Here is a 26,346-nt window from a genome sequence, read left to right on the forward strand (position 1 = left end):
TGTGTGTATGTGTGTGTGCTTTCCCTTAGCTTTTTCACTCATGGCTGACACTCTACCACTTGAGTTACAGCTCTGCTTCTGGCCTTTTGTGGTTAATTGGAAATAAGAGTTTCTCTGATTTGTTTGCCCAGGATGGCTTCAACCCATGATCCTCAAAAATCTCAAGCTTTCTGAGTAGCTAGGATTACAGGCATGAGCCACTGCCTCTGGTTCAAAGCCTAATTCTTTGATGTCTAGCCTCTGAGCCCCTTTCCTTCCACCAGAAACTGGATCCAGCTGAAGTTTCATCAAACCTCACTTCTTTTACATCGACACTGCTGGTGATACTCCTTGGTTCAGCAGTGACCTTGGAGGTTCTGCCTGTGACCAGCACTTAGCCTGCTTTACGCACACAGGATCCCTGTTGGAGAACCCAGAACAGTAGAGGAAGGTGTTGAGCTCCGTCTTTTAGATATGATTCCTTAAACTAGTACCTCTTCTGTCCCTCAGCTCACTGCAGTACCAAGGGTCCTACTTTTATGTGAACACATTTTATGAGATGTTTGAAACCACTACTTACTCTGTCCTTCTTAGATGTTGGATATTTCTAATTTCTAATTTCAAACAAAACATTTCTTTAGATTAGGTTTTGGCTGACCTGTAAGAAAGAAGGCGAGGTGCAGGATCCAAGGAGAACAAGTGAATGGAGCTGCCAGTTTCATAGAGCTTGGCTTTGCTTTGGGGTTGGAATTGCCAATAGGAATTGCCAATTCGTTTTGTGGCCCATAATTCTCCATGAAAGCCATCAATTAGGACCTTGCTTACTAATGACAATAGAGAGAGCCACGTAGAACAGAGGAAGCTCTGCCAAAATGTACTCTTGAAGCCACCTAGAAACCCCATAACCTCTTCTGGTCAATTTGTACTTTTTTAAAAGAATTATTTTATTGTGAAAATACTGTACAGAGGGTTTACAATTACATGGGCAAGGTAATGAGTGCATTTCTTATCAAGCATTGTTGCCTCCTCCTTTGTTTACCCTTCCCATCCTCAATTTGTACTTTCCCAATAATTGACTATCATCTCTGTTTCTGTCAGCATGATCATCAACGTATTGCTTCTCCTTCTAAATTCCCCTCTCCCCAAACTGCTCTGGGCATCAGCAAAGTGTTGATAGTAATGTACTGGCAACCAGCTTTCTGGGTGGAGAGAGGAGCCCTGGCTTACAGCATTTGCTAATTGTCAAGGAATAAGTCCATCCACCATTTTGGCTAATTTCAAACTATCACCATGAAGTCACTGAATGAATATTGAGGATGAGTTACAGACATCATTTTATAACATGTTCATCTTATACAGCTAGTAGATGGAAATAACCTCAGGAAAAAAGAAAATAAGAAGAGTGGTGAAGGCCGGGCACAGTGGCTCATGCCACTCTGTAGGTACAGATAAAGCCAGCCCAGGCAAAAACTGGGAGGTCCTATCCCAAAATTAACTAAAGCAAAAAAAAAAAAAAGGACCAGGTGTATGGCTCAAACAAGTACAAAGTCTTGCATTCAAACCTGAGTACCACCAAATAAGCAAGTAATTAAGTAAATAAATCACAATGAAATAATTAAGAAGTGATGAGTTGTGAGAATTTATCATATTAAATTATATTTCTATAATTATGTTTATATAATTTAATTTTTAATAATGGCTGCATTTAATGATCAGCTTGCAAAATTTTGAAAAATTTAACTACTGGAATACAAGCCAGCCCTAGAACATGTTGAGTCTTGGGTTTAAAAAAAAGAGGGGAAAAATGAGAAATGAAAGGGAACACTTGGTACTAACTACTGAAAGACTTTTATGCTATTCAGACTTTATGACCGGGACTTCTGAGGCTGGAGTCCATAAGTTCATAGAAATGACCTGGGAGATGTGATCAGAAGCAAGGACTGTAGAGCTGGCTCTATTTGCTACCTGGATAATTTAAACAAAGTTATATAGTCTGTCATAACATTTCTTACCTGTGACAAGGGTACAGTAAATATTATTAGCTTTATAACAGTGTTATGAAGCGTATGTGAGAAAATATATTCCAAATGTTCAGTCCACTGGGTCATACACTAAACTTTTAATCAGTGGCAGCCTTGAGTGTTATCCTCATCCATTTCTAAAAGTCCTCAGGTGTGAGGAGGTCTAATCAAGGTACAGATTCTTTGCATGGCCTGACCTCTCTTTCACCATCAATGATTCACATAGGATCATCCTCATAGGAAGGCTTGCTCCTGTCTGCACACTTCCTGAAAAAACTGCTTACAGACGCTGATTCAAATGTGGGAACTCACTTCTCAATGTTCAATGTTTCTCCTCCTCCTCCTCCTCCTCCTCCTCCTCCTTCTTCTTCTTTTTTCCTCCTCCTCCTCCTCCTCCTCCTCTCCCTCCTCCTCCTTCTTCTTCTTCAGACAGACTGACCTTAAACTCATGATCTTCCTCCTGCCTCAACCCCCTAAGTGCTGGGATTATGCAGTAAAATTATAGGCATAAACCATGAAAATATCTATTTTAGGCCTTCTAAAATGTAAATACCCTTTAGAGGACATTGTGAAGTCTAGCACCTGTAGCAGCACCTTGGTGTGAATAGAGCACCAGAACCTAGGTCACTGTTTTTGGGAATTTAAGAAAGAGAAGTCTTGTGGTAGAAACAGGGAGACAGAAAGAAAACAGGGCCACTGAAGCCTCTGCCTCTTGCTCATCACTTCCCTAGGGCCAGTCTACTTTGTGGTTGACAGATGCCTCTCCAAGTCATGCTATTCTAGTCACTATCTATCTGTTCTCTCTCGTATGCTGAAAGCAAAACTTTTCTAGACCTAGGCTTTTGACTATACATCCTTGTAAAAAAATGATTCATGAGAGGAAGCATAGTGCAAATTGGTAAGAAAGCCTGATACAGGATCTTCCTTAAGATGAACTTTAAGATATTACAATTATTATATCCTCTTGACTAGAGTAGCTTTACTTTGAGAGACATCTGGTCAACCATGAAGTAGACTGTGCCTGGTCTAAATAAGTTAAAATAGGCCACTTTGACCACTACCATGCCAATATTTAATCTCATTAAAATTTTCTTTATCCATTATGCTGAGAGAGTTTTCTTAGTTGACCACCAGAGTATGTGCCAAAGGATTCTCAACATGGGTTTTTTTTTTTTGTTGTTTTGTTTTGTTTTGTTTTAAATAACTTTCATGTCAGTCACTCCATGTAGGCTAGCCTTAGGGAGGGACTTAATGTCCAAAGCCCTCTAAACTTCAATAAAATCCTGTGCTAGGGTGTATATAGTAGATCACAAACTGTCTTCCTGAGAGGACTCACTTTTTACCTCTGCAAGCACTTTTTTCAATTCTAATTGACTATATTTCATTATTCCACTTCTTGTCCTGCCTGATAATCATCTCCTGTGGAATGGAAGAATAGAGATGGCTGTGCTGACCTTCTTTCAGCACCATGATGAAGACACGATGGTCCTAGGTCCATAGTCCACTCTGATGTGGGACCATTGCTGAATGTGTGTGGTCAGTCTTCCTAATTTGAGACCAGCAAGTCTCCAGCCTGACTTTTGAGTAAGGTCCAGTCACATGTATGATCATGAGAAGGTCATATCATGTTTGTGAACCTCCTTTTTTCATGTTGAGGATACTGATGAAAGTTAATCTAAGACATGATTGGGAGAGACTTTTAGGAGTTATATAGGTCAAACCCACATTTTTGGGGTTACCACTTTCTATTCTTGATTCTTTGTTGTTACTTTATGATCTATGGTTTTTGTTCATTTGGATATGGAGAAAAAGGCTACTTGGAGCACCATAGATGGAAGAAAATAACATACTTCCTACACTTTGTTCTAAAGCTTTCAAGGAATCAACTTTCAAGTTTCTGTCTGGGACCACATCTTCATAATACAGTATGTATGCAATAACAATAACCTCAAGTTGTTTCCAGTTTGACTCCAGTAACTTGGCAGGACAAGAAGGCAAAGGTGATGTGTACAGGAGTCCTGAGGTCTTTTGAGGATTTATCATATTCTTGAGGTTTTGTGTGTTCACTTATCTGGGGTACCTGTAATGGTACACAAATGTTTTCAATGTAAGTGAATATAAGAAGCTAGGGGAGAGACTGTTAACTATCAGTGGGTCTTTCTCAATGTGAGGACCAACCAGCCTCAGGTATTCCTGCATCATCCTTGAGGTCAGATGTGGGTGGCTGGGGCTCTGGGATCACATATCTGACAGCACTGAGAACAGAGCTACCAACTCCTTTGGGACCACAGAGTCTGATTTTTGCCTCAGTCTATGAGCAAACTTGGCTCCTTCCCCCTCACCCAGCCACTGCTCTTTCAGAATGAAGTCTCAGCCGCAGGGTTCCAGCAATGCTTAGGTAACTTAAGCGGACTGTGTTGTCAAATCTTTTACCAACTGGCATCTTTCTGGTGCTTGAGGTGTAGGTTGAGAGCAAAAATGACTGAAGAATTATTTAGTTGTTGGGGGAAGGGTATTGTGTTTCAGGATGAATCCTTTTTGGTGGAGAAAAATTTACTCATGGCTAGTTAGGGCAATTTGCCTGAAACTAAGTACTCAGTTGGAGGCCTGCCAGGATCCAGCCAGCCTGGCTGAGATGAGCAAAGGGGTTGGCTGGAGGCCTGCTCAGCCCTACTGAGCATGCAGCCTGTGATTTGCATGGATTGCTTGTCCAGCATCTTGAGGGCTGCAGAAAGGAAAGGACAGATACACTGAAAGGATGAGGGATCAAGCTAGGAAGGCTTAAAAGTACCCAACTTAAAACAGAAAGACAAAGCTGACTAAATTCGTTTCCTTTCTCCAAATGCATGGGGGACTTCCTATGCAAAAAGAGGTGGATGCATTTTTCTGACAACCACTGATTTCTGTTGTTTTCTCATTCGAACTGTGCTGAGCACACATGTGGGTGGTGCTGATGTTGATATGTTGAAAAGGAGACTTAGAATATTTTCAAAAGTAAGGACAGGAAAGAGGAGTCTCAATGTGACCACGGTTCCAAATCCAAGGTCCTTGTTATATCTGTCTGTGATCCTGATATTTGATGCTGAGTTGTACTTCTCTTTTACAGAGCACTGAAAATCAAGCGGTCCTTTGCCTGATACAAAAGAGGATTGATGGATTTTATAATTTGATAATAAAACTCTCCGAGGAGGGCGTACCTGCCTTCCCAGAAATGGGAGATTAAATTTAGCCTTCCCCCCCCCCACCCCCCCGCCCCGCTGCTTCTCATCTCCTGTATCGTGCCCATCTTTCTTGCTCAATAGAGGGCAGAAGGATTTTCAAGAAAGCACCAATAACTTCAGGACTTTAATTCCTGAACTAAAAAGAGACGTCATGGTCTGTCTCTGGGAACCTGACAGGAAGGTTCAGCACCTGATCTCCATTCCCAGCCATAAATCAACTCAGAAGACTTAACAGCATGAGGAGACATCTACTCTCCTGTCCTTGGAGGAGACACTGGCCCTCTCATGAGCTGAACTTTGACCCGGAGACTCCTGCTGGGAACTTGTCAGCCAGTGTCTGGGCTGGTCAGAAACACGATCTATTGTCAAGCTGTCCCAGATCCCCTCCCTAATCCTGCCGACTACATATATAGCCTTAGTTCTGTCTAAAACAGACTGAAAAGAGAAGGGACCAGGTCATTTGGACACTACACCTCTTGTCAACCCCAACAAATACTTCATGGACAGCATGGTGCTTTTGCTTCTTTTGGAATCTGTTGAGAAAAGAATTGGGGAGGGGGAGGGGAGGTGGGAAATAACTATTCTGGTTAAATCTTACAAAAGTTCTATAAAACATACCAACAAAACAAGACAGATGTCACACAATCTTAATCACGGGATGTTGACATAATAGAATGTCCATGATAGATTCTAAATACCACAAAGTACCTGAGACCAAAACAAACAAACAAAAACCCAAAAAACGAAAAACAAAAAGGAAGGAAGGAAGGAAGCAGAATAAAAAGGAGTCTGGTGTCCTGATTGGAGGTCCAAGGTGCACTTGGCAGAGCCTCCTGGTGGCTGTGTGTGAGTGTCCAGTGGCTCTGGGCCTCACATCTCTGCTTCTGTGGCCTGGACCTCTGTCTCAGTGATAGCAATGCCGATGGCCAGGCTGCCATTGTCAGAGAAGATCTGGGCCAGCGAGGTGTTGAGGACGAGGCAATCTCCATCGGTGATGATGGAGTCTACACACTCCAGGACAGACCTCGGGGTGGCCTCCCATTTGAGCCGCCGGTGGTTTCTGTTGAGCTCTAGGCGATAGGTGAAGGAGTCGGCCTGGGTGGGGGTCCCGATCATCATCATGGTGGCAAAGAACTGAGGGTGCCCTTCATGCCTCTCCTGCTTCCTGAGCACCAGCAGGAAGTGGTGGCCAAGGCAGGAGTGCATGATGATCCAGTCGGCCGGTGCAGGCAGGTGTGTGTCCGTGGCCAGGAAGACGATCTCCGCTCCCTGAAGGATGTCCACCCTGTGGATCTGTCGCAGGTGGGGTACCACCACCTCCAGGTGGCCTTCCCACTGGCAGGAGAACAGGGGGCAGATGCAGGGCATCACCTGGGCAGGGATGCCTGCCTCCTGGTGGTGGAGATGGTGGGGGCGGCCGTGGTGGTGAGGGTGGCGGTGGTGGCAGTGGTGACGGTGGTGGTGGGGGAGGTGATGAGGGGGGAAGCTGCTCTGCTCTGCCGTGCCCTGAGTGATCGCTCGTCTCGTGGGCACATACTGGAAGAAAAGAAGAGAGCGTTAGTGGAGTGTGAGGCCTGTCTCGCTCTCCCTGGCTGTGACCCCTTGATGTCCAAAGTATTACACAGACTGTACAGTACAGGTAGAAGGAAGTAAAATACCTTTCAAAATGGGAGATATTGTGAGTACCTGGGGAGGGACAAGGTTGAGATCCTGAAAACCCCATCTAAGAAAATGCAATATGCACATATGAGTATATATACCTATATGTGTATATTCACATAGATGTATGTATGTGTGTGTGTGTGTATGTATATATATATATATATATATGTGTGTGTGTGTGTGTGTGTGTGTGTGTGTGTGTGTGTATTTTTTTTGCCAATACTGGAGTTTGAACTCAGGGCTTATCCCTGCTTGGCTTTTGTTCTGCCGCTTGAACCATACCTCCAAAGTGGCTTAACCTTGTTGGTTAATTAGAGATGAGGTCTTTTGGATTTTTCTGTCCAAGCTGGCTTCAAACCACAATCTTGCCCCCTAAGTACCTATAATTATAGGCATGTCTTTCTGATACTTTCATAAGATACATATGTAAACAGGCATTTGTTTTCCTCCCAAATAACATGTCTCTGATAGTCATCAGTTACATCCAAAGAACATTTCTTTTTGTCAGTTGTGGGACTTGAACTCTGGGCCTAGGCATTGTCCTTGTGCTCTTCAGCTCAAGGCCAGTGTTCTACCACTTGAGCCACAGCCCCACTTCTGGTTTTCTGGTGGTTAATTGGAGATAAGAGTCTCACAGACTTTTCTACCTGGGCTGGATTTGAACCATAATCCTTAGATCTCAGCTTCCTGAGTAGCTAAGATTACAGGTGTGAGCCACTGCCACCTAGCCAAAAACAAATTTCAAGGGGGCGTATTTGATACTGTTGGAGGGGGTTTATTTGATACTATTGGTATTTTTGTGTAGACAATAGCTGTCACTGGAGTTTTCCCCTGTTTCAGTTAATATTTTTCAGAGCCAAACTTTGGTAATATCCGTTGGTCTTTCCAGTGTTGCCTTTCTCCTAGGACCTAAGACCACAGGTGGGGTATAGAAGTGATAGTGTGCATTTGGTCCTCCATCACCAGAGAGGGAATCCTTAGGGAGTCCTGAGTCTGCCCACCAGGCACATTTGTACTCCACTCCTTGTTGTCTGCTGTAGAGCAACTTCCTGGAGCCTGGTCTCTAGGCAGCCACCACTGTGACCATTTTGTCACTGTATTGTGCCTCCAGACCCCCTTAGTAATAACAGGGTATGCACCATTGTACATATTTATTGAGCACCTGCCATGGCCAGGCCCTGTGGGCATTAGAGAGAGAACCAGCAGCAAAATAGACACTGTGTCCCCTTGTGTAGGTGGTACAGACATTAATCTGCTATTTATTAATTACAGTTTTGACAAGAGTCCTTCTTGCTACATGAAGATGCACAAATGATTCCACGTTTTTCATTTCAAAGAAAGAAAGAAAAAAAAGATCCTCAGTACTAATATGCCTGGAGTGACAAAGCTGGTTAACAAAGGACAGACTGGTTTTCTTACCTCAAGACTCTGGACACAGGAGTACCTATCTCCTTCCACATAATTCCCAATCACACCCTCCTTCCCTTCCTTCCCTCTCTCCTCCCAGTGACAAATCTATTTCAATAGCTTTAATTTTCTCACTTATAAAAATAAGTGGCATGTGTCATGTAGTCATTGGGCAGGGGAGGTGTTCAGGGCTCACTCCTTGTGTGAGTTAGGTTCGAGGACTCATACAGTCTGTCCAAAGGTCTGCACACATGGTAGATGATCCATTTCTGCTGTGGTCAGGACCTAGTCTTAGGTTTCCAGGCAGAACGCCAAACACAATTCATTCTAGTCCCTGAGAATTACCCACAGTGGTTTTACTAACAACCATGAGAGGAACGTAGTCAAAGAAATTGAGTCATGAAGAGATTGAGGCATTTGCCCAAAGTCACACAGCTTATAGTGGGGGAGCCAGGGGAACAGAGCCCTGATCAGTAAAAATGACAAATCGTAGACTAGAAAGATTATAGTCTGGGTGTCAAAAAGCTCTCATGTATTTCCCTGCTTAGTTTATACAGAGGCCTTGGTGAAGGCAATTTTCCTATTTAAAAAAGGTTGATATGGAATCCTAGGAACTAACACTTGTAAAATGGCATTAGCAGCTATGTCAAGTGTTATGCCTAAAATTTTCTTTCATTGAGATGTGGTTTGGGGTGAACATACTGGTGATCTTCCGCCTTGGTCCTTGCTGACCCTCTGCTTTGATCCACTGATGTGTGTGTGTGTGTGTGTGTGTGCACGTGCACGTGCATGTGCATGTGTGTGTGTGCGTGCATGTGTTTATGTGTGTATACCAGTCATAAACTCAGGCCTGGGTTCTGTCCCTGAGCTCTTTCATTCAAGGTGAGGGCTCTACCACTTGAGCCACAGCTCCACTTTTTTGTTGGTTAATTAGAGATGAGTTTCATGGATTTTCCTGCTTGAACTGGCTTCAAACCACAATCCTTAGATCTCAGCCTTCTGAGTAGCTAGGATTACAGATGTGAGCCACCAGTGCCCAGCTGATCCATTGTCTTTTACACTCTGACCATAAAAGCCTGGAGAACCCAATCTTGCCACTGGCCTTGGCCTCTGTCACAATGCTGAATCATGACGATAGAACATCCGGAAATTCCCATCTTTCAAGTAGCCAACGTGCCTTTCGTCAGCCCATTTTCTCCATTCTGATCTGTGCTGCTAATGTCAAAATGTGAAATCACAGTAGAGAGGGAGCATGAAAGAAATACCATGACCTACCTTCTCCCTTCCTCTAATCTCCCACTAGTGCTTCCATCCATGGAGAATCCAATCAGCAAAGAGAGCCAGGACACCCCCTCAACCAGGGTTGATTCTGCTCCCTTTGGAAATGGTGGTGGGTGAAGCAGACAGGTGAGGGGAGAGGATGCCTACTTGTATGCCAGTGTCTCAGTTTCTTTCAATGTGAAGTTGCAGGTCTGAACAGTCTAGGCCTCTTAGGCTGGGCTTTGGTGGGATTTAGGATGAGGCAAGACCTTCACCTAACGTGCAAGGGGCTGCAAATACCAAACAAACCCCTGTTCCTGCCTCACCAGCTGCCTAAGATTATGTGTATTACAAAACGATGCAAAAATGCAGCACAGTAGGCACTCCAAGTCTGAGTTCTGTGACTGTGATTTCAACCAGCCACAATTAAACAAGTATTTTAAAGAATTACACCTGTACCGAACACATCTAGACTCTTTTTCTTGTCATTACATCCTACACAATACCGTCTAACAACTAATTCCATATTTAGCTATTATAGATAATGTAGAGAGGATTTCAACTAGGAGGCTATTCATGGGTTATATGCAAATAGTAGGCATTTTCTATAAGGGACTAGAGCATGTAAGGATTTCAGTATCCATAGGGGGTCCAAACCAACCCCCCAAATACTGATAGCGACTAGATCCACTGAGTGCTCAGATAAGACAAAAATGGGGAGGCTATGCTAGCTGGGGTGAGGTGACATTTGAAGTGAGTGAAGCACCGGGGGTGAATTCTCTAACAAACAGGCAAAGGGCTGGCCACAGGGAGAGCAGCAAGCTAAAAAAGTCAAGTGTGAAAGTACATAGGATGTTCAGAAAGTAACAAGAAATTTCCGAGAGCCTGGTGAATAGGGAATATGGTGGTGATGGAGCACCACCTGAGGGAGATGGAGAGTTTGGGGGCCAGATCGGCAAGGCTTCAGAAGCCAGGCTGAGACCGAGATGGCCCCTTTGCACAGTAGCAACCTTCAGGTAGGACCCAGAGACTCAGCTGCATTCTTCAAGGCATCTCTCCACTGCCCCAAGCCCTAGGCTGTACAATGTCTCCCAGCCCACCAACAGAGCCTACTCCAAGCTGGCACTCCAAATGAGCCACAAAGTGCCCTGCTCTGTCCAACCATTGGACTCAATAACTGGTTATTCCACCTCGACTCCCCTATCCCTTCCTTTGGTTTCACCTCTCACAGCCTTTTTTTAAAAAAAATTTTTAAATTGCTGCCTGTATTACAAAGCAGCCAAGGGTATAATCCAAAGAGATTGAAGTGAATGACTATGCAAATAGAGTGAGACATTATGAACTCAGGGAGACCCATGCATATGCTGAGCTCTGAGAAGGAACTCAAAAGAAATGCACACTTCATTCTTCCTTTCTTCCCGCTCCATCTTTTGATGCAAACTATGTTTCATTTAAATGATCCTTGGGCAAGGGAGGTCACAGGGTTGCTGACAGAGAGAAGAGATCCTTTTAATTGGCAAAATGCTAATCGTTCCTGGAAAATGAATTCTAATCTTTCCATCTAATACAGTGGATGTGTGAGTAATTACTTTCCTTCACTAAACTGTTAATGCAACATTAGTGATTACACTAATTAAAACTAATGAACTCTTACAGACTGATAAACCCCTCAGTCAGCCAGCGGATGCCTTCCTTCCATCGGCTCTATTTAACTTCCCGTTTGGAAGAGAGATTTTGAATTAACCTTTAGAATAATGTGCAAAATTGGGTTTTGAAATGTTAGGCTTTATACCTTGGGTATAATTCTTTCCCTAAGCGTTAGTGAGGCTGTTTCCACTGAGGATATAATTGAATTAAAAAATGCATTTCTTAATTTGATCAGCCACACTCTCTTGGTTGATAATGGCCCACGTTCTGAATCTTAGGTTTAGAAGGGGAAAGCAAGATCCATCCCTGGAATTACCACATGGTCCTGTCTTCAGCTTGCTCTTCTTGTGGTCAGCAAGCTTACTTAGAAGAGAGACAGCTATTCCTTCCACTTCCTTTCAGGAACAGTGACTGATGTGCTTATGCATTTCTTTGGAAAGTGGATTCTATCCTCATTTTAGATGACAGGTTCTTACTTTGAGTTTACTCATGCTCTTACTTGTGTTGGCTAATGGAGAGTTTTAGTTCTGGTTAAAGGGGAGAAAAGAAGCAATGCTGTTGATGCATTTCACATAGAGGGAGGAAGAACAGGTTAAGGTTGAAGGTAACATTTTAAGACAGGTGTTAAAGTACTGAGGTAAAGTCAAAGCCAAGCTGAAAGTCAGGTCTGCATGAAGGGAGAATAATCGGGACTATTCCAGATTCCACATTCAGTAGTGTTTTAAACCTCTCTCAGCCAGGTGCCAGCCAGTGGTTTACACCTGTAATCTTAGCTACTCAGTGACTGAGTTATGAGGATACTAGTTGGGAGCCAAACCAGTCAGAAAGTCGGCAACACTCTTACACTCTTATCTACAAGTCAACAGCAGAAAGCTGGAAATGAAGGTATAGCTCAAGTAGGAAGGCACCAGCCTTGAATGAAAAAGCTAAGCAAGAAGGTGAGGCCCTGAGTTAAATGAAGCCCCAGTACTGCCAAAATTCCCCCAAACCTGTTTGTGAGGAAAAACAAAACAAAACAAAAAAGGTAAAGGCCAAATGCTGCCCATTTGGTTTTCTCAAAATCTAGGGCAATTGCCTTTGAGCACAGAAAACACAGGAAGACACTAGAATGTATTTAAAAGCAGTTGAAAAATAAGTTAGGCTAAGGTGGAAAGCGGCTACAAGGCTTCATGCCCTGGGACAGACCTCTCCATGCATCTCATGCTGCATGATCCCTATACCATTCTTGTGGCCCCCGCCCCCCAACCCCTGAGCCAGTGGTAGCTATTTCTTAGGTCAGGAATTCACACTTCAAGGTGATCTTATTGGAAAAGATCACACCTCAGAGATAATGAGTGCAATTGCTTCGATTTCTATCCATATTTTTGATTCACACCAGATGCTGTTAATTAACACTTCTGCCTAGGACTTCAAAGGCAAAATTAGTAGTTTGTCAATCAGCAAAACAGACACTGGAAATGGGTTCTCATTGGCGAGTGGGTATTGGTTAAACTAGATCAGAGAGATTCTTCATTTTACAAATGGATCCTGAAATGCTTCTTCTCTAAATATTCTGTGTCCAGCTTCAGGATCAGGACTTCTGATGGTTGGTTGCCATCTCTTAAAAGAGTTGGAATCTTACCTCTGAAATTTTGTAACTTGGAAGTGGCCTGTGGCTCAATTGGTAGAGTGCTCACCTTGAGCTGAAGAGCCGCAGGGATAGCACCCAAGCCCAGAGTTCATGCCCCACGACAGACCAAAAAAAAAAAAAAGTTATACTGAAATTTTGTAACTTGATCATAAAGCCATTTAGTACATGGAGGAGCCTTGAGTCTTAAGCTAAGCATACCATCAATTCAAAAGTGGAAAAAACAACTTTGGTGGTCAGATCTAATTAAAAACAGGACCCATGAGTAAAAAGTAATGAAAGAGATGAATACAAATGTCCACATAGTAACTAGTCTATGATGCTTAAAGTCTAAACTGGTCCTTTTATAAATGCAGTTCAAGGCTATGTGAGGAGATAGGTAGGAAAATGTGGCTTCTCCTCTGAATACAAAAAACCAAACCAAAACAAAACAAAACACCTCTGAGTCCCCAGGCCTCAGGTCCTAGCCTGGAGCTGGGCTCTTTGATTTATATGGTTATTTTTCTGCTTTGTGAGTGCTATTAGGAAATGGGCTCCTTGTTCAAATGAGTATAGTACTCACATTCATTTAAGGTATTTGACATGTATTTATAGGACAAGTCAATGCATGATGCATTGGTAATAGCTTCCTTAATGAGGACCACACAGACTCTGTCTTTTGTATCATTCTAGTATATCCACCATGATCCCAGCTGGTACTGCCTGACATAATCCATTGCTATAGCTGGAGTGCTGCTCCCTTCTCCCTCACCTCTGAAGTTGTCAAAATCTTCTCATTCCACCTGTTTCCTATTTCAACTCATACTGAGAGTCACTCAGTAGCCTTCTCTCCTAAGGAGCTGGAGTCAGTGAAGGCTGGGAGTGTGTTTAATTTGCCCAGTGCCTGGTCCAGTGGTCCACCTTGCAGAGCCTGGCAGCTAATAGACTCTCAGTAAGAATGTTACTGAACAGAATGAGTGAGCAAATGATTTACAAACAGGCCTTGCTCTGGACCACATGCCTTGGAGTCTTTGTCCTCACTCCAGCTTTCTGCTATAGAGAAACATGTGATTTTTGTGTAGGTCAGTGAGTCATAGCTTCAGACTTATCAGGACACTGTCCTCAAAATTTCAAAACCCAGCAGGCATGAGACACAAGAACTGTTTTTGAGTCTGATCAGTCTGTCAACTACCAGTATGGAGCATAAAATAGAAGCTTTGAAGAGAAAACTTCTCGTGATTTATTTATTTTAATTTTAGCGGTTTACTCAGAGCCTCAGGCATTCCCGTTTTCTGATTGCAAACTGCTTCTTCCAATTTGGTGGAACCTGCTAAATTAATCCAGGAAATCCATCCACCTTCTCACGGATCTAGATCCATTCTCCCTTCTGCTGGGCATAAGAATACCTGACCCAACAAAAGCCTAGATTCACCAGGCACCGGTGGCTCATGCCTGTTATACTAGCTACTCAGGAGGCTGAGATCTGAGGATCACGGTTCAAAGCCAGCCCAGGCAGGAAAGTCTGTGAAACTCTTATCTCCAATAAACCACCAGAAAACCGGAAGTGGCGCTGTGGCTCAAGTGGTAGAGCGCTAGCCTTGAGCTGAAGAGCTGAGGGACAGCGTTCAGGCCCAGAGTTCAAGCCCCAAGACTGACAAAAAAAAAAAAAAAAGACCAGACCCTCTTACCCATTACTCTTACCCATTTCTATCATCAAGAACCTGCTGATAAGTTCAACCCAGACAAAGATAATTGCTGCTCACCAACTCAGTCAATGTGTACTCTCCCCCCCACCCTACCCCCACCCCCCGCCACCCCAAGCCCCACAGTCTGCCCATCCATACTATCTAGATACTAGATACAGGAAGTTTCCTCAAGTGACTGAGTCAGCCATGCAGTCTATGCTTTTCTGGGGATCCATCTTCCAGAGAGTAGCCCTTAGGATGCAAGGAGTGGCCAATAGGGAGTGTGAGCTGGAGTGTCCACTCAGCCTTGCATAATCTCCATATCCCGGTAGGGGATGAAGCTGGGTTAGGAAGAAAGAAAGACAAGATGCTGGCTGGGAGCTGTGAACACAACTCATTATGAAGGTGCAATGAGTAAGGTAGGTGGGTAGAACATATTTTGAGAGTTTCCTAACTTGGTTTTTCCTCTTTTAAATTTTTCCTTATTTGTGTGTGGGCCTTCCTTTGTACTTTGCCTAGAGCCTTGTAAATGTCAATGGTGAGCCTGCAGTCAAAGCAATGCTTCCTCCCTACTTCTTCCTCATTTGCTTTTTATCTTCAAGGCTTGGCTCATGCTAATGAGTTTTGTGCATCTTAGAGATGAAAGACATTTTTTTTCTTAAAGGCAACTTTTGTGTGTGTGTGTGTGTGTGTGTGTGTGTGTGTGTGTATTCAGACTTTCACATGCAATTAAGTGAAACATGGGGCTGCAGGAGAAATTTAAAGATTAAAATTTAATTACCAGAAGCAACATTAACTAGGAGTATCTCTGTAGGGTTGGTATAGGCGCACAGGAAGCAGGTGTGTTGAGCTGGCCACAAAGACAACCTCAGCCAGCCAGGACAGCCTCAGCCAGCCAGATAACTTCAGCCTGACTGGACAGCCTCAGCCAAACTGAACTAAGCCTTATCTAGATAGGATAGCATCAACCAGACAGGATAGCCTCAGCCAGAGTAGCCTCAACCAGACTGGACAAGACAGCCTTAGCCAGCCAGGACAGTCTCAGCCATAAAGGACAGCCTCAGTCAGACAGAACAGCTTCATTCAGACTGGGAAGCCTCAAGTTGCAGGCAAGCTTGCTCAGGCTTCTGTGGCTTAGAGGGGACCTGAGCTGTTAGAAACAATTACATATGCAAATTTAAGCTTTGGAAGCAGATGTGTTAACAGGTTATGAGTAGGCAGAGGTGTTTGAGACAATCTGGTTGTCAGGTTTCCTCAAGGTCGCATGCTAGTTTAGTTCTTCAATGACATCATGATCAGAAACTGCACACATTCACCTCCTTGTGCCAGAACTCTCAATCGTCTCCATCCCTTACCTCCAGAGCCTCCTTGGCTGGACTAAGTTGTATTCATCCTGCAGGGCTCTCTGGTACATGTTTTTTGTTTTGTTTTTAAACAGAAAATGGCAAACATTCAATATCTAGTTGGTTTCTCTATGCAGATAGCTACCCTATGACCCAGACATTATATCTTTAAGTATATACCATTGAAAAATGAATATGAAAGATGCAACCAGGGCTGGGAAGTTGGCTCAGTGGTAGAGTGCTTGCCTCACATGTGTGAAGCCCTGGGTTCAGTTCCTCAGCACCACATAAGCAGAAAAAAGCCAGAAGTGGTGCTATGGCTCAAGTGGTAGGGTGCTAGCGTTGAGCTGAAGAGCTGAGGGACAGCGTCCAGGCCCAGAGTTCAGGCTCCACGACTGACAAAAGAAAGAAAGAAAGAAAGAAACAACCATTCAAAGACTTATGCATGTATGCCCATACAGCTTTAATATACGGCCAAAAATATAGAATGAATAACTCAAATGTCCATCAACAGATGACAGGATAAACACATTGTGGTATATTTGTATAATTGGATACTCCTCATCAATCAAAGGAAAGAATCATTGCTAATAGTAGGGGTGGGTGGAGGGGAGGCAAGCATCATAGCAGGGATAAGAGGAAGAGTCCCCTGGGTTTAAAAGGTGGTTACTCTCAGAAAAAAAAAAAAAAAAAACAGGCCCAGAAAGCCAAGGGCAGGCACGGGCATCCATGTTTGCTGTGGCTCAGTACTTGCCCTTTTGGTGATAAGGGCAGAAATCTCCTTTTGGAATTTAGACTTTGGGGTTAAGGACTGAAACTATTGCCATAGCCTGGGCACAAATCAACAAGGCTCTCCCTGTCTGCACTAGTGGCCCCTTTTCCCTCTGCAGCGCAGCCTCACACAACCACGAACAACAGTACCAAAGGAATCCTCACCAGCAGGATGGGGGCAGGTGTTTGATTGATTCTTAATCTTTACCAGTAGCTGGGACCTATTTAATAAAAATCTTCGGCTTGGGGTGGGGGTTGGAAAGCAGAATGGAGATTGCTTCCCTCTGGGCTTGGAAGGTTAGCAGTCCAGCTAGTCCCGAATAATTCATCCATGCCCTATTCATCTCTGAGTTATTAGAGCCACTGTATGTCTCTAAGGGCCAAGTTTATTAGTGCTGCTAATTAGTCTATTCCACTTCAAGGCAATTGAAATTGCTCCTCATATGTGTATTTCTTTCCAGAGGTCTCCAGGTCACCGTGACTCATTCCAAACTTTGTTCTATTTTGTTCACCTGCCCTCAATGCACAGACCTCACTCCATGGATTCCAAACTCTCCAAAAGGCCAAGGCTGTTTTGTGTGAACACAGGGTTTTGGTATGTAGTTCGGGCTTGCCTCAAACTGCTAGTTCTTCTGCCTGAGCCTCGCTGTAATCTCAATGCTGAGAATACAGGTATGTATTCCACACTTGGAAGCCCAGTCTCTGAACTGCAGATTACATCTGGTCTCCAGTTGTCTTCTCTAGGCTAGAGCTGCTTCAGCCTGTAGCTTGGATCGACTGCTGATCACCCTGAAGACTGGGCTCAGGTTCATGTCCTCTCTCTACCATTTCCCCATGCTGAGGGCATGTCGTATAAGCAAAGACAAGAAATGCAGAACTTACAGTGACCCAAAGCCCCAACCCTATGCCTGGCATGTGTGTAAGTCACCTATAACTTCTTTAGTAGTTTCAAAACCAATAAAACTCTCCTTTCATTCCTCTGCTGAGACCAGGCTATACAACGATCCTCATATACTGTGCAGTGCACACACAAATCACCTGGGCATCTTGTTAAAACGCCGATGGGGTTCAGCAGGTCTGGGCCAGCTCCCGGGGATGCTGAAGCTGCTGCTCACTGACAGCACTTTTAAGAGCAAGAGGCTGGACTTACTCTTCTTTGTCTACTTACATCAGATCCCACATCCCTTTTCCCTCCTCACAAAAGTTGAAGCATTCCATTAGGAATCCAGTAGAAGGTTCTTAATGACCTCAGCGGTTCATCTCTTAGTCTTTGATTCTTTAACAATCTCCAAGTCCCAGCCGAGTCCATTGTTACCTTCACAATGGAGCTAATAGGGCTGCCCTATTCAGTGGATAACTGCAATTTGTTAGTCATACCCTGCTCTGTAAAGCAGGATTTGACAAGGTGGTAGAAGGAAAGCAGAGCCCTAAGGAATTCTTAATCACAGGCAAGAAGTTCATTTTAAAATCAATCATATTTTTTTCTTTCTTTCTTTCCTTCCTTCCTTCCTTCCTTCCTTTCTGTTTCAGTATTGAGATTCATGTTGTAGTGAGAACTTAGCCTTAATTAGTAAATTCTCTGATTTTTATGGCTGCCCTATTATATTTCCTAGTATCTTGTTTAATTGGGTTTTCATTTTAAGTTTTATGTAATAATACTTAAACAAATATGTTTTTCTGTAGGGCCTGTTGGTTTACATGTCATTCTTCTCTTATATAGTGAATTCATTAATTTTCATTCATTCATGGAGGCAATCAATTAATCATATTTCAGTATTTACTCTGAACTGTGGTGGTGGCTGGGTAAAAATAGTGAACAGTACAAATATAGTTCCTGTTCCCAGAGAACTGACTTGTCTAGTAAGAATTAGAAAAAAAATCTGCCTTTTTCAAGTGGGCAGTAGAGATTTGCAGAATAATCAGGGGGCTATCCAGTCCAGTTTCTTGCAAAAGTGTGTTAAATTAATTAAATAGCAGGCCATTTAGACCAAGGTGGTTTTTAACTTCCCAGATTCCCACATAAATAAAGTAAATAAATAAAGTAAAACTTAAGCTCAGCCAATCACAGGCAGCCAGCCAGACATTAGTTATAATAAACTTTCTATCAAGACAATTCAACTAAGGCAACGACTCAAACTTTCACCAATCAAATGCTTTATTTGTTTTGTTTCTGCATTCAGCCCTCTCTTAATGATGAACTGAGTGGGCGAGGAGGAAGGTAGACTTTAGAGTGGGACCAAAGAACCTTTCTCAGGTGCCTTGGATGGCATGTGAGGAAAGTCTAGGATCCACTTTAAGGGATCCTATTAACAACTGACTTATAAAAGGGGAATTAGATGAATTTTATTTCTCCCCATCGCTGCCTTCCTAACACTGCTGCCCAAATACTCTTCCATGATGCTCATATTGGAGAATGTTTATTTCTGATGGAAGGCAAATTGATAATGACTCTAATCCCCTCCCCCCACCAAAGAGAAATTACAAATCTAAACTCCCCTCTCCACCAATACAGAAATGTAAGTTCTTGAGCCTAGCTCTGCCCATTGTTCCTGTCTTAGGACAAGCAGTCAGAATGAATCCCAGCCTCTTCGACTTCTCTTTATTGCTAGAACCCTGAGTTTCTCCACACTTGATCTGGGCCAAACATTCCACACAGTAAATCCCTGTTTAAACATCACAACTCCGTCCATCAAGGAAAAAGATTTCAGGAAATTTTCCTGTGTTGGCTAAAAACTGAAGCTGAAGCACAGTGAGTAGAACCTAATGGTGGCTGATGAGGCCAGTGACAGCAGCCTGTGCACAGAAGGAAAACAAGAGGCAGAGGGTCGGGGTGTGGCCCAGTTCTTACATGGCCGAGGGCAGATCAGTTTCCATCTCCAGGTCTCAGTTTCCATGACTACATAGTGAAAATGATGCTACCTGCCTTGTTCCTACATAATAGGAAAAATGTGTTAAAATATGTTTTCAAAGGTGAAACTCATTTGTGAGAGAAGTATCACAAGGATGCAAATCCTGTCAGGATATGCCCGAAATACATACTGTCCTGGTGGACACCTGCTGGGTGTCTGTTCTGAAAATATCCCCTGTATCCTCTTACTCAGTCCTTACGCCCTGTCCAGGAGGTAGGGACCATTGTCACCAGCAGCTTTCATACAGGACATACAAGCATGAAAGGCAGAGTCTTTCCTAAAGCTGAAGGGTTCAATTAATTAAATAGCAGGCCATTTTTTGTAGCCATTCTGTAGCATCTAGCTACAGAACATGGGTCCTTCCGTTCCCCTTCTGTGCCCACCCCCAACACTCAATTTATTCCCATGTGGATGATCTGCAGCTTATATGTCATTTCATTCAAAGCAGCCTTTTTCTTCCCATCCTGCTTAGCTCATTAGTTGGCAGGGGAGCTCAGGGACTTAGAACTAATCCTGATATTAAGTAAAGAGCAAAGCATAATTAGGAAGATAAATCGTCTGAGGGGATAAAAAAATATGTAACATATTCCAAAGTCAAACATGGGTGTTTTTTTTCCTCTTCTAGGAAAGCAATATTTTCCTATTCTGGTTGATAACTGTGAGAGGATGATGGTTTGTTTTTATACTTAATTATTTTTTTCCTAGCCAGCATATCAATTTGACTTTTGGCCAAAGTCTCACTTCTGTCTTTAGATGTGTTGGTTTGGAAAAGGTACATATTTTTCATATGGCAAAGAATGGCTTTCCATATGACAGAGAAAGGGAGACTGTTAGGTAGATGGGGGTTAAAAGTAGTGAATCTACCATGTGGCTGAGAACATGTATCCATCTTGGCGTTTCTTGTTCTCATAGTGCCTTGGGCTCCCTGCTCAAATGCTTCTTCCTGATAAAATTTTTCCTCTTCCCATAATGCCCTAATTGCTCACCTAACCAATAGGAAGAGCCAGTGTGGCACATCCACAAGCCATGAAGCAATTAGAGCAAGGCCAAGGGGAGAGGGAAAGAGAGGAGCCTTGTATTGTTAAACACTGCCTGCTGAGATGAATCCATTAGACTGCTCTTTCTCCCCACTCCAAGTGGAGAATTCCCGCTACTTCCATGGCTTTTCTTTCACTTTCAAATAAATTTTCCTTTAGTCAAGTTTTTGCCATTCCTGGCTTTATTTCTCTACTATTCTAGAGAACAAGGACCCACTTGCTTGCTCATGTATCACATACTTCTGCTCATAGGAATTTAGGTTGTCCAAATATGGCATAGTTAGTAACTCAAAAGCTGAGGAAACAAAAACTACTAAATTGTAAATTGCTGCCACTCGCAATATCAAAGAACCTTTGGAAGATGTTCTACTGTGTCTAAAAACTCTTTCTTGAACAGGGGACCGGGGAGTAGACAGTTATAATTAACAAGCACTTTTACATAGGATATTTTCCTTGTTGTGTCTAATAACAATCCTTTGAGGTAGGTAAGGAAGATACTATTATCATGCATAAAGGAATAAGACTGGGAAGGAACAGAGGCAATTCAAACCTAAGCCACCTGACTCTAAGCCTCTGACATTTTCTGTTTGCTATCCTATGTAATATTAGTGCTAAAAGGACCTTTAAGAGTTCCCCTTTTACAGTCTCCCTATTCCCACTTAAAAAAAAATCAGATCAGGTAAATGAGCTCAAAGGATTTTAGGAGTTCCTTCAGATCTTGTCCCAGACTAAGATTAGAACTCCAGAATGTTCACCTTCAGATGCAGTAATCATGGCTTTGTGGTCCACTGCCTACATGTCTGCAGAAACTACAGGAATCTCTACCTTAGTTGTGTTTTTTGTCAGTTATCAACAAGCTTTTTTTTTCTGCTTAGAAGATAATGTGCTCTTACTGCAAAAATTTTTAGAAAATTCTGGATGGTACAAAGAAGACAAGAGAATAGAAAACTCCCAGACTGTGACTGTTCCCACATATTTATACAGTGAAAACTTTGCCCTCCTGCCTTTTTCAACAAAAATGTCCAAATCTTGCATGTATAGTTTTGTAAGCCTCCCCCTCCCTTTTTTCTTTTCTACTTGATAGCTTGTGAAACAATTCATATCAAAAAGAAAAAAGTAGATGAAAGCTGTCATTCTTAGGGTCTCTTTTGACCTTGAGGATTCGTGGGGGAGTCATATGAATACGGCAATAATTGGTTTTATCCTAAACCATCTAAAAGAGACATAATGTTGCATGCATCCAATCACATATTTATTCATTCATTTGGCAAAGCTTCCAGGTATTGAAGCTAGAAAGAAAATAAGATTTCCTTCATATTCTCAAAGAAACCATTGTTTTGTCTCAGATGTGTCAATTTCTTTTGAGGCTAATCTCATTGACCTCTGTTGCATTCACCTCCCTGTGCAATGACCCGGGCCCCAAAGTTGCTTGCTTTGTTGTTGGAAGCAATCAAGCTTTACTTGTGGACCCTCCCCCACTTCCACCTCAATACCCCCCTTTTGTGCCTCTGGGTTTAACAGTGGCATAAAACTAATTTATAGCTCTTTCCAGGAAGAGAACAAATTTTCATCTCAGCCGTCATGCGAAAAGCACGAGTACAAATGAGTAATTGTTGACCCATGCTACCTATTAGAGACTGTACTGGGGTCACCCCGTTTGTTGTTTTAACACAAGAAATTAAGGGCCCTAGCAAAGGCTTCCATGGGAACTGAATGGGTAATGAGATAGAACGATGTCTTTGTGGATGACCTCTCCTGATGCCACGTTCGTATTCACGGGAGAGAGGGGGGAATGGCTCCTGTTCTCATAGCTACTCCCTTGGGAAGGGGAGATTCTGATTAGATCCATTTTTGATTTTAGGCTCAAGGTCACTTTCCCCAGGATTCTTATCAATCAGCCTATGTCTATGCAACAAGTAGACTGTGCTGGAAAGGTTGAGGGGGAGTGGCCATAGATACTGCTAATTTGGCCCTCAGGAACACATAAGCATCTGCCATGTATACTCATATTTCTGTGCTATCAGAAGCAAGGAGTAATGAATGTGAGCTCCTCCCTTCATGGCAGGACCATCTTCATTGCATCATTGTTGACCATTGCCTCAATGGATGAATGGACAAGACAATGTGGGGTACACACACACACAATGAAATTCTACCAATAAAGTATTATTGTTGAACATTGACATAAAATGTATGTGGTGCAGATTATCATACATACTTGTTTATATATGTTTGTATATATATGCTCTTGTGTATATTGAGAAATGTGTAAATATCTTTTAGCATGTGTACGTGTGAGTGATTAAGTAAAGCATGAAGATTAAGTTTTGCAGGTGAAAGTACTTGTAAATTATGATATAAAATTCATTTGTCTGATTTTTAAATGAGGATGAGGATAACATAGTCAGAATGTCACATAAAAATGAATAATACAGTCTATTGCCAAAACATGTAAGAGTTTAACCTCATTATCCAGATTGAAAGCTTAATGCTTTTAATGTAATAATGTAATAAATACTTACAATGTATATGGCAAAAAAAACCCACAGTGGAATTTTATGCTTCCATCAGCAAGAATAATATTTTACCATTCATAAAGAAATTGAAACACTTTGGAAAATTTGTACTAAGCAAAATAAGCCAGACCCAAAGAAACATAGGCTGCATAGTTTTCCTTATTTATAATAATTAGAATGTACCTATAATCTATAATAAAACCCAATGGATAGTAAAAGACAAATAATTACATGTGGACATGATTGATTAAACAGCAGTCTAAATATTCACAAAGGAGGATATTCTTAGGGAAGGATGGCTATGTGCTATGTTCATATAAAATGATGCTTATCAAAATGAACTCAAAGAAATGGAAGCAAGAGGTTTTTAATTGTACTGCTTGTGGTTCTTTTTTCTTCTTCTTTCCTTTTTTTTTTTGTTTATTCCCTTCTCTTGCAGCTTTTTGATTTCTGTATCCTTTGTCTTGTATATGTTTATCTGATTTGGGGAGGGGAAGGGAAACCACAGTAATGGTGGGACAAAGGGTGAACCAATTCAGCAGTGAAACCCACTAGATACTATGTTGGAAATGAACTATACAACTTTGGGGAGAGAGAAGCTGGGAGGGGAAAAACTGGGAGAGAATGAAGAAGGGGGTGACACTGTTCAACAGGAAATGTGCTCATTACCTGACTCATGTAACTGTAACCCCTCTGTGTAGCACCTTTACAATAATTTTTTTAAAGGTATGGGCATGTTCAAGATGCTCCTAGGATGACACTGTTCTGATAAACATATCAGAAGCTAGGAATATCACAAAATCAAAACTGTACCTGACGTCCCAACTCTATCAAACACCAAAGCTTGGCTCTGAGTGCACTATATTAGAGTTGCCTGGGTGAACTGGGAGGTGTGGCTGGCTGCTGCCATCTCACAAATTGAGAGAGCATTGCATGGATCCTTCCTACCCCTCTCTGTGCCTGCCACAAGCACTCAGTGATCCCCATGTGGATTATCCCTAAGTGGATTATCTGCAGCTGCCCATTTCTTCCCATCCAGCTTAGCTCACTACTTGGCTACTCCAGAAAAAGACCAAAATTCGAGTACAGAGTCTACCTACTATGCACTGCTTCCACAACATTGTAAATCAGAAAAATCCTAGGTTGGGGACCATCTATCTGTACAGAGTACTTTGAAAATCAGAGGTGAGTAGGAAGGATGGAAGAGAGTTTCATGATACTTACTCCATATTCTGTATATGTGACCGTTGAATACGATGTGCCTTCTAAAAAGTGCCTAAATATCACAATGGAAATGTGTATGTTGAGCTTTCCACCTAGCTGTAGCTCGTTGTGGATTTAATAACACATTATATTATTCACTTTTCTGCCTCTCTAATCAAGAATGATTACTTGAAACTTTAGAATTGTAAAGTGCTTTCCTACCCAATGTCTCATGTGATCTTGAATAGAAGCAAGATCAAGTGTATCACTGGTCTAAGCCTGCCATGAAAACACTTAGGGGCAGCAAGTCTGGATTTGGTGGAAGTTCTGCTTATCCTTCTGACTTGTGAGAAGACAGGCAGCAGAAATGAAAATGTCCTTCATAGAAGTTGTGATATTAGTGCCTGGCACTGGTGGCTCACACCTGGAACTCTAGCTATTCAGGAGGCTGAGATCTGAGGTCATGGCTCAAAGCCAGCCCATGTAGGAAAGTCTGTGAGACACTTATCTCTGCCAAAAAAGCTGGAGGTAGAGCTGGGGCTCGATGGAAGAGCACTATCCTTGGGCAAATGAAGTTCAGAGACAGCACCCAGATCCTGAGTTCAAGACCCAGGATCACCACCAAAAAAATAAAAGGAAGAAATTGTGACATTACAAAGAATCAACTAGAAAATTGTAACTCACTATCAAAATTTAATAAGATGACATGGTGAGGAGTTTGGTTTGGTTTCTTTCAGTACAATCCCAGATCTAATGATATGGGCTGAAGTTGGATGGGGCACAGGAGGAACTGCTGAATTAGTCATTCTTATGGATAATAGCACTGGGCAGAAAGGACATAGAAAACATCTGGATTTTTAGGATAATCTTCAGCAGAGGTATGGACCACCAAGATCCAGAGCTCAAACCTCAAGATGGACATTAGGTATATTCAGGGATAATATTCTGAAACAGTTCAAAGGTCATAATAAGGGTTATGAAAGTCCTCAGCTAGCTGCAAATCTGCATTCTACATGTTGCCATCTCAAAATAAATATGCATTATGCAAGCTCCAGAAGGCAAGATAAAGGTCTGATTGAAGCAGTCATGGACCATAAATCTGCTTGTAGGGTGAAGGCAGAGAGAGACTTAATCTGTGTAGCTAGAAAGTAGGACTGCATTTTGCATATTCTGTCTTTCTCAGCATACACACTAAGGAGTCAAGTCATATCTACTGATAGAGCTAACATGGGAGTGTATGGATTTAGTTCCATCCATCCATCCATGCATCCATCCATCCATTTATCAAAACTTGTTAACTGTCTCCCATGTTGCAGGAACTGATAGATTCCAGTGATAACTAATAAGTAAGATCCTCTATTTGTCTTCTAAAGTAGTCTAATGCAAATAGGTATAGCTTGGAAGTAACTACGAGTAACTACAAGACACATGCAATTATGCTTTTTGTGTTATGATAGAAATAAGCAGGCTGGGTGTCAGTGGCTTACATTTATTATCCTAGCTATTCAGAAGGCTAAAATCTGAGGATCATGGTGCAGAGCCAGACTGAGGCAAACAAATCTGCTAGACTCTTATCTCTAAATAAACAGCAAAAAACCAGGACTGGAAGTATGGTTCAGGTTTCAGAGTGCTAGCCATAAGCAGAAAGCAGTCATGGAGAGTGAGAGACCCTTTGGGTAGGGATGTGTTCACGCATGTGGCTTTAGGGGACTTGCAGGGAGGCTTGAACTCAGGGCTTTGTGCTCTCACTCAGCTGTTTCTTTTGTTGTTATTGGTCATGGGGCTTAAACTCAGACCCTGGCTACTGGCCCTGAGCTTTTGTGCCCAAGGCTAGCACTCTACCACTTTGAACCACAGCACCCCTTCTGTTTTCTGGTGGTTAATTGTGGTAGGGGACAAACGAAGGAGGGGGTAACAATGCTCGATAGGAAATGTAACTGTAACATATGGTACCTTCACAATAAAAAATATTAAAAAAAAAAAAAAAAAAGAGTCTCACGGACTTTCCTGCCTGGTCTAGCTTTGAACAGGAATCCTCAGATCTCAAGCCTCCTGACTCGCTAGAATTGCAGGTGTAAG

At 42.5% G+C, this 26,346-nt stretch overlaps 1 protein-coding gene across 1 annotated transcript in view; it reads right to left on the minus strand.

Annotated features, from left to right (window-relative positions):
- Nucleotides 1-6,091: 6,091 nt before the first annotated feature.
- Nucleotides 6,092-26,346, minus strand: part of Siah3 (siah E3 ubiquitin protein ligase family member 3) — a 59,380-nt gene continuing 39,125 nt past the window's right edge. The window contains exon 2 of the mRNA XM_042685301.1: nucleotides 6,092-6,757. Coding sequence (XP_042541235.1) covers nucleotides 6,092-6,757 — 666 coding nt within the window. The remainder of the gene's footprint in view (nucleotides 6,758-26,346) is intronic.

Source organism: Dipodomys spectabilis, unplaced genomic scaffold (genome assembly GCF_019054845.1).
Source record: "Dipodomys spectabilis isolate Male_0828 unplaced genomic scaffold, ASM1905484v1 ptg000095l, whole genome shotgun sequence".
Classification (NCBI taxonomy): domain Eukaryota; kingdom Metazoa; phylum Chordata; class Mammalia; order Rodentia; family Heteromyidae; genus Dipodomys; species Dipodomys spectabilis.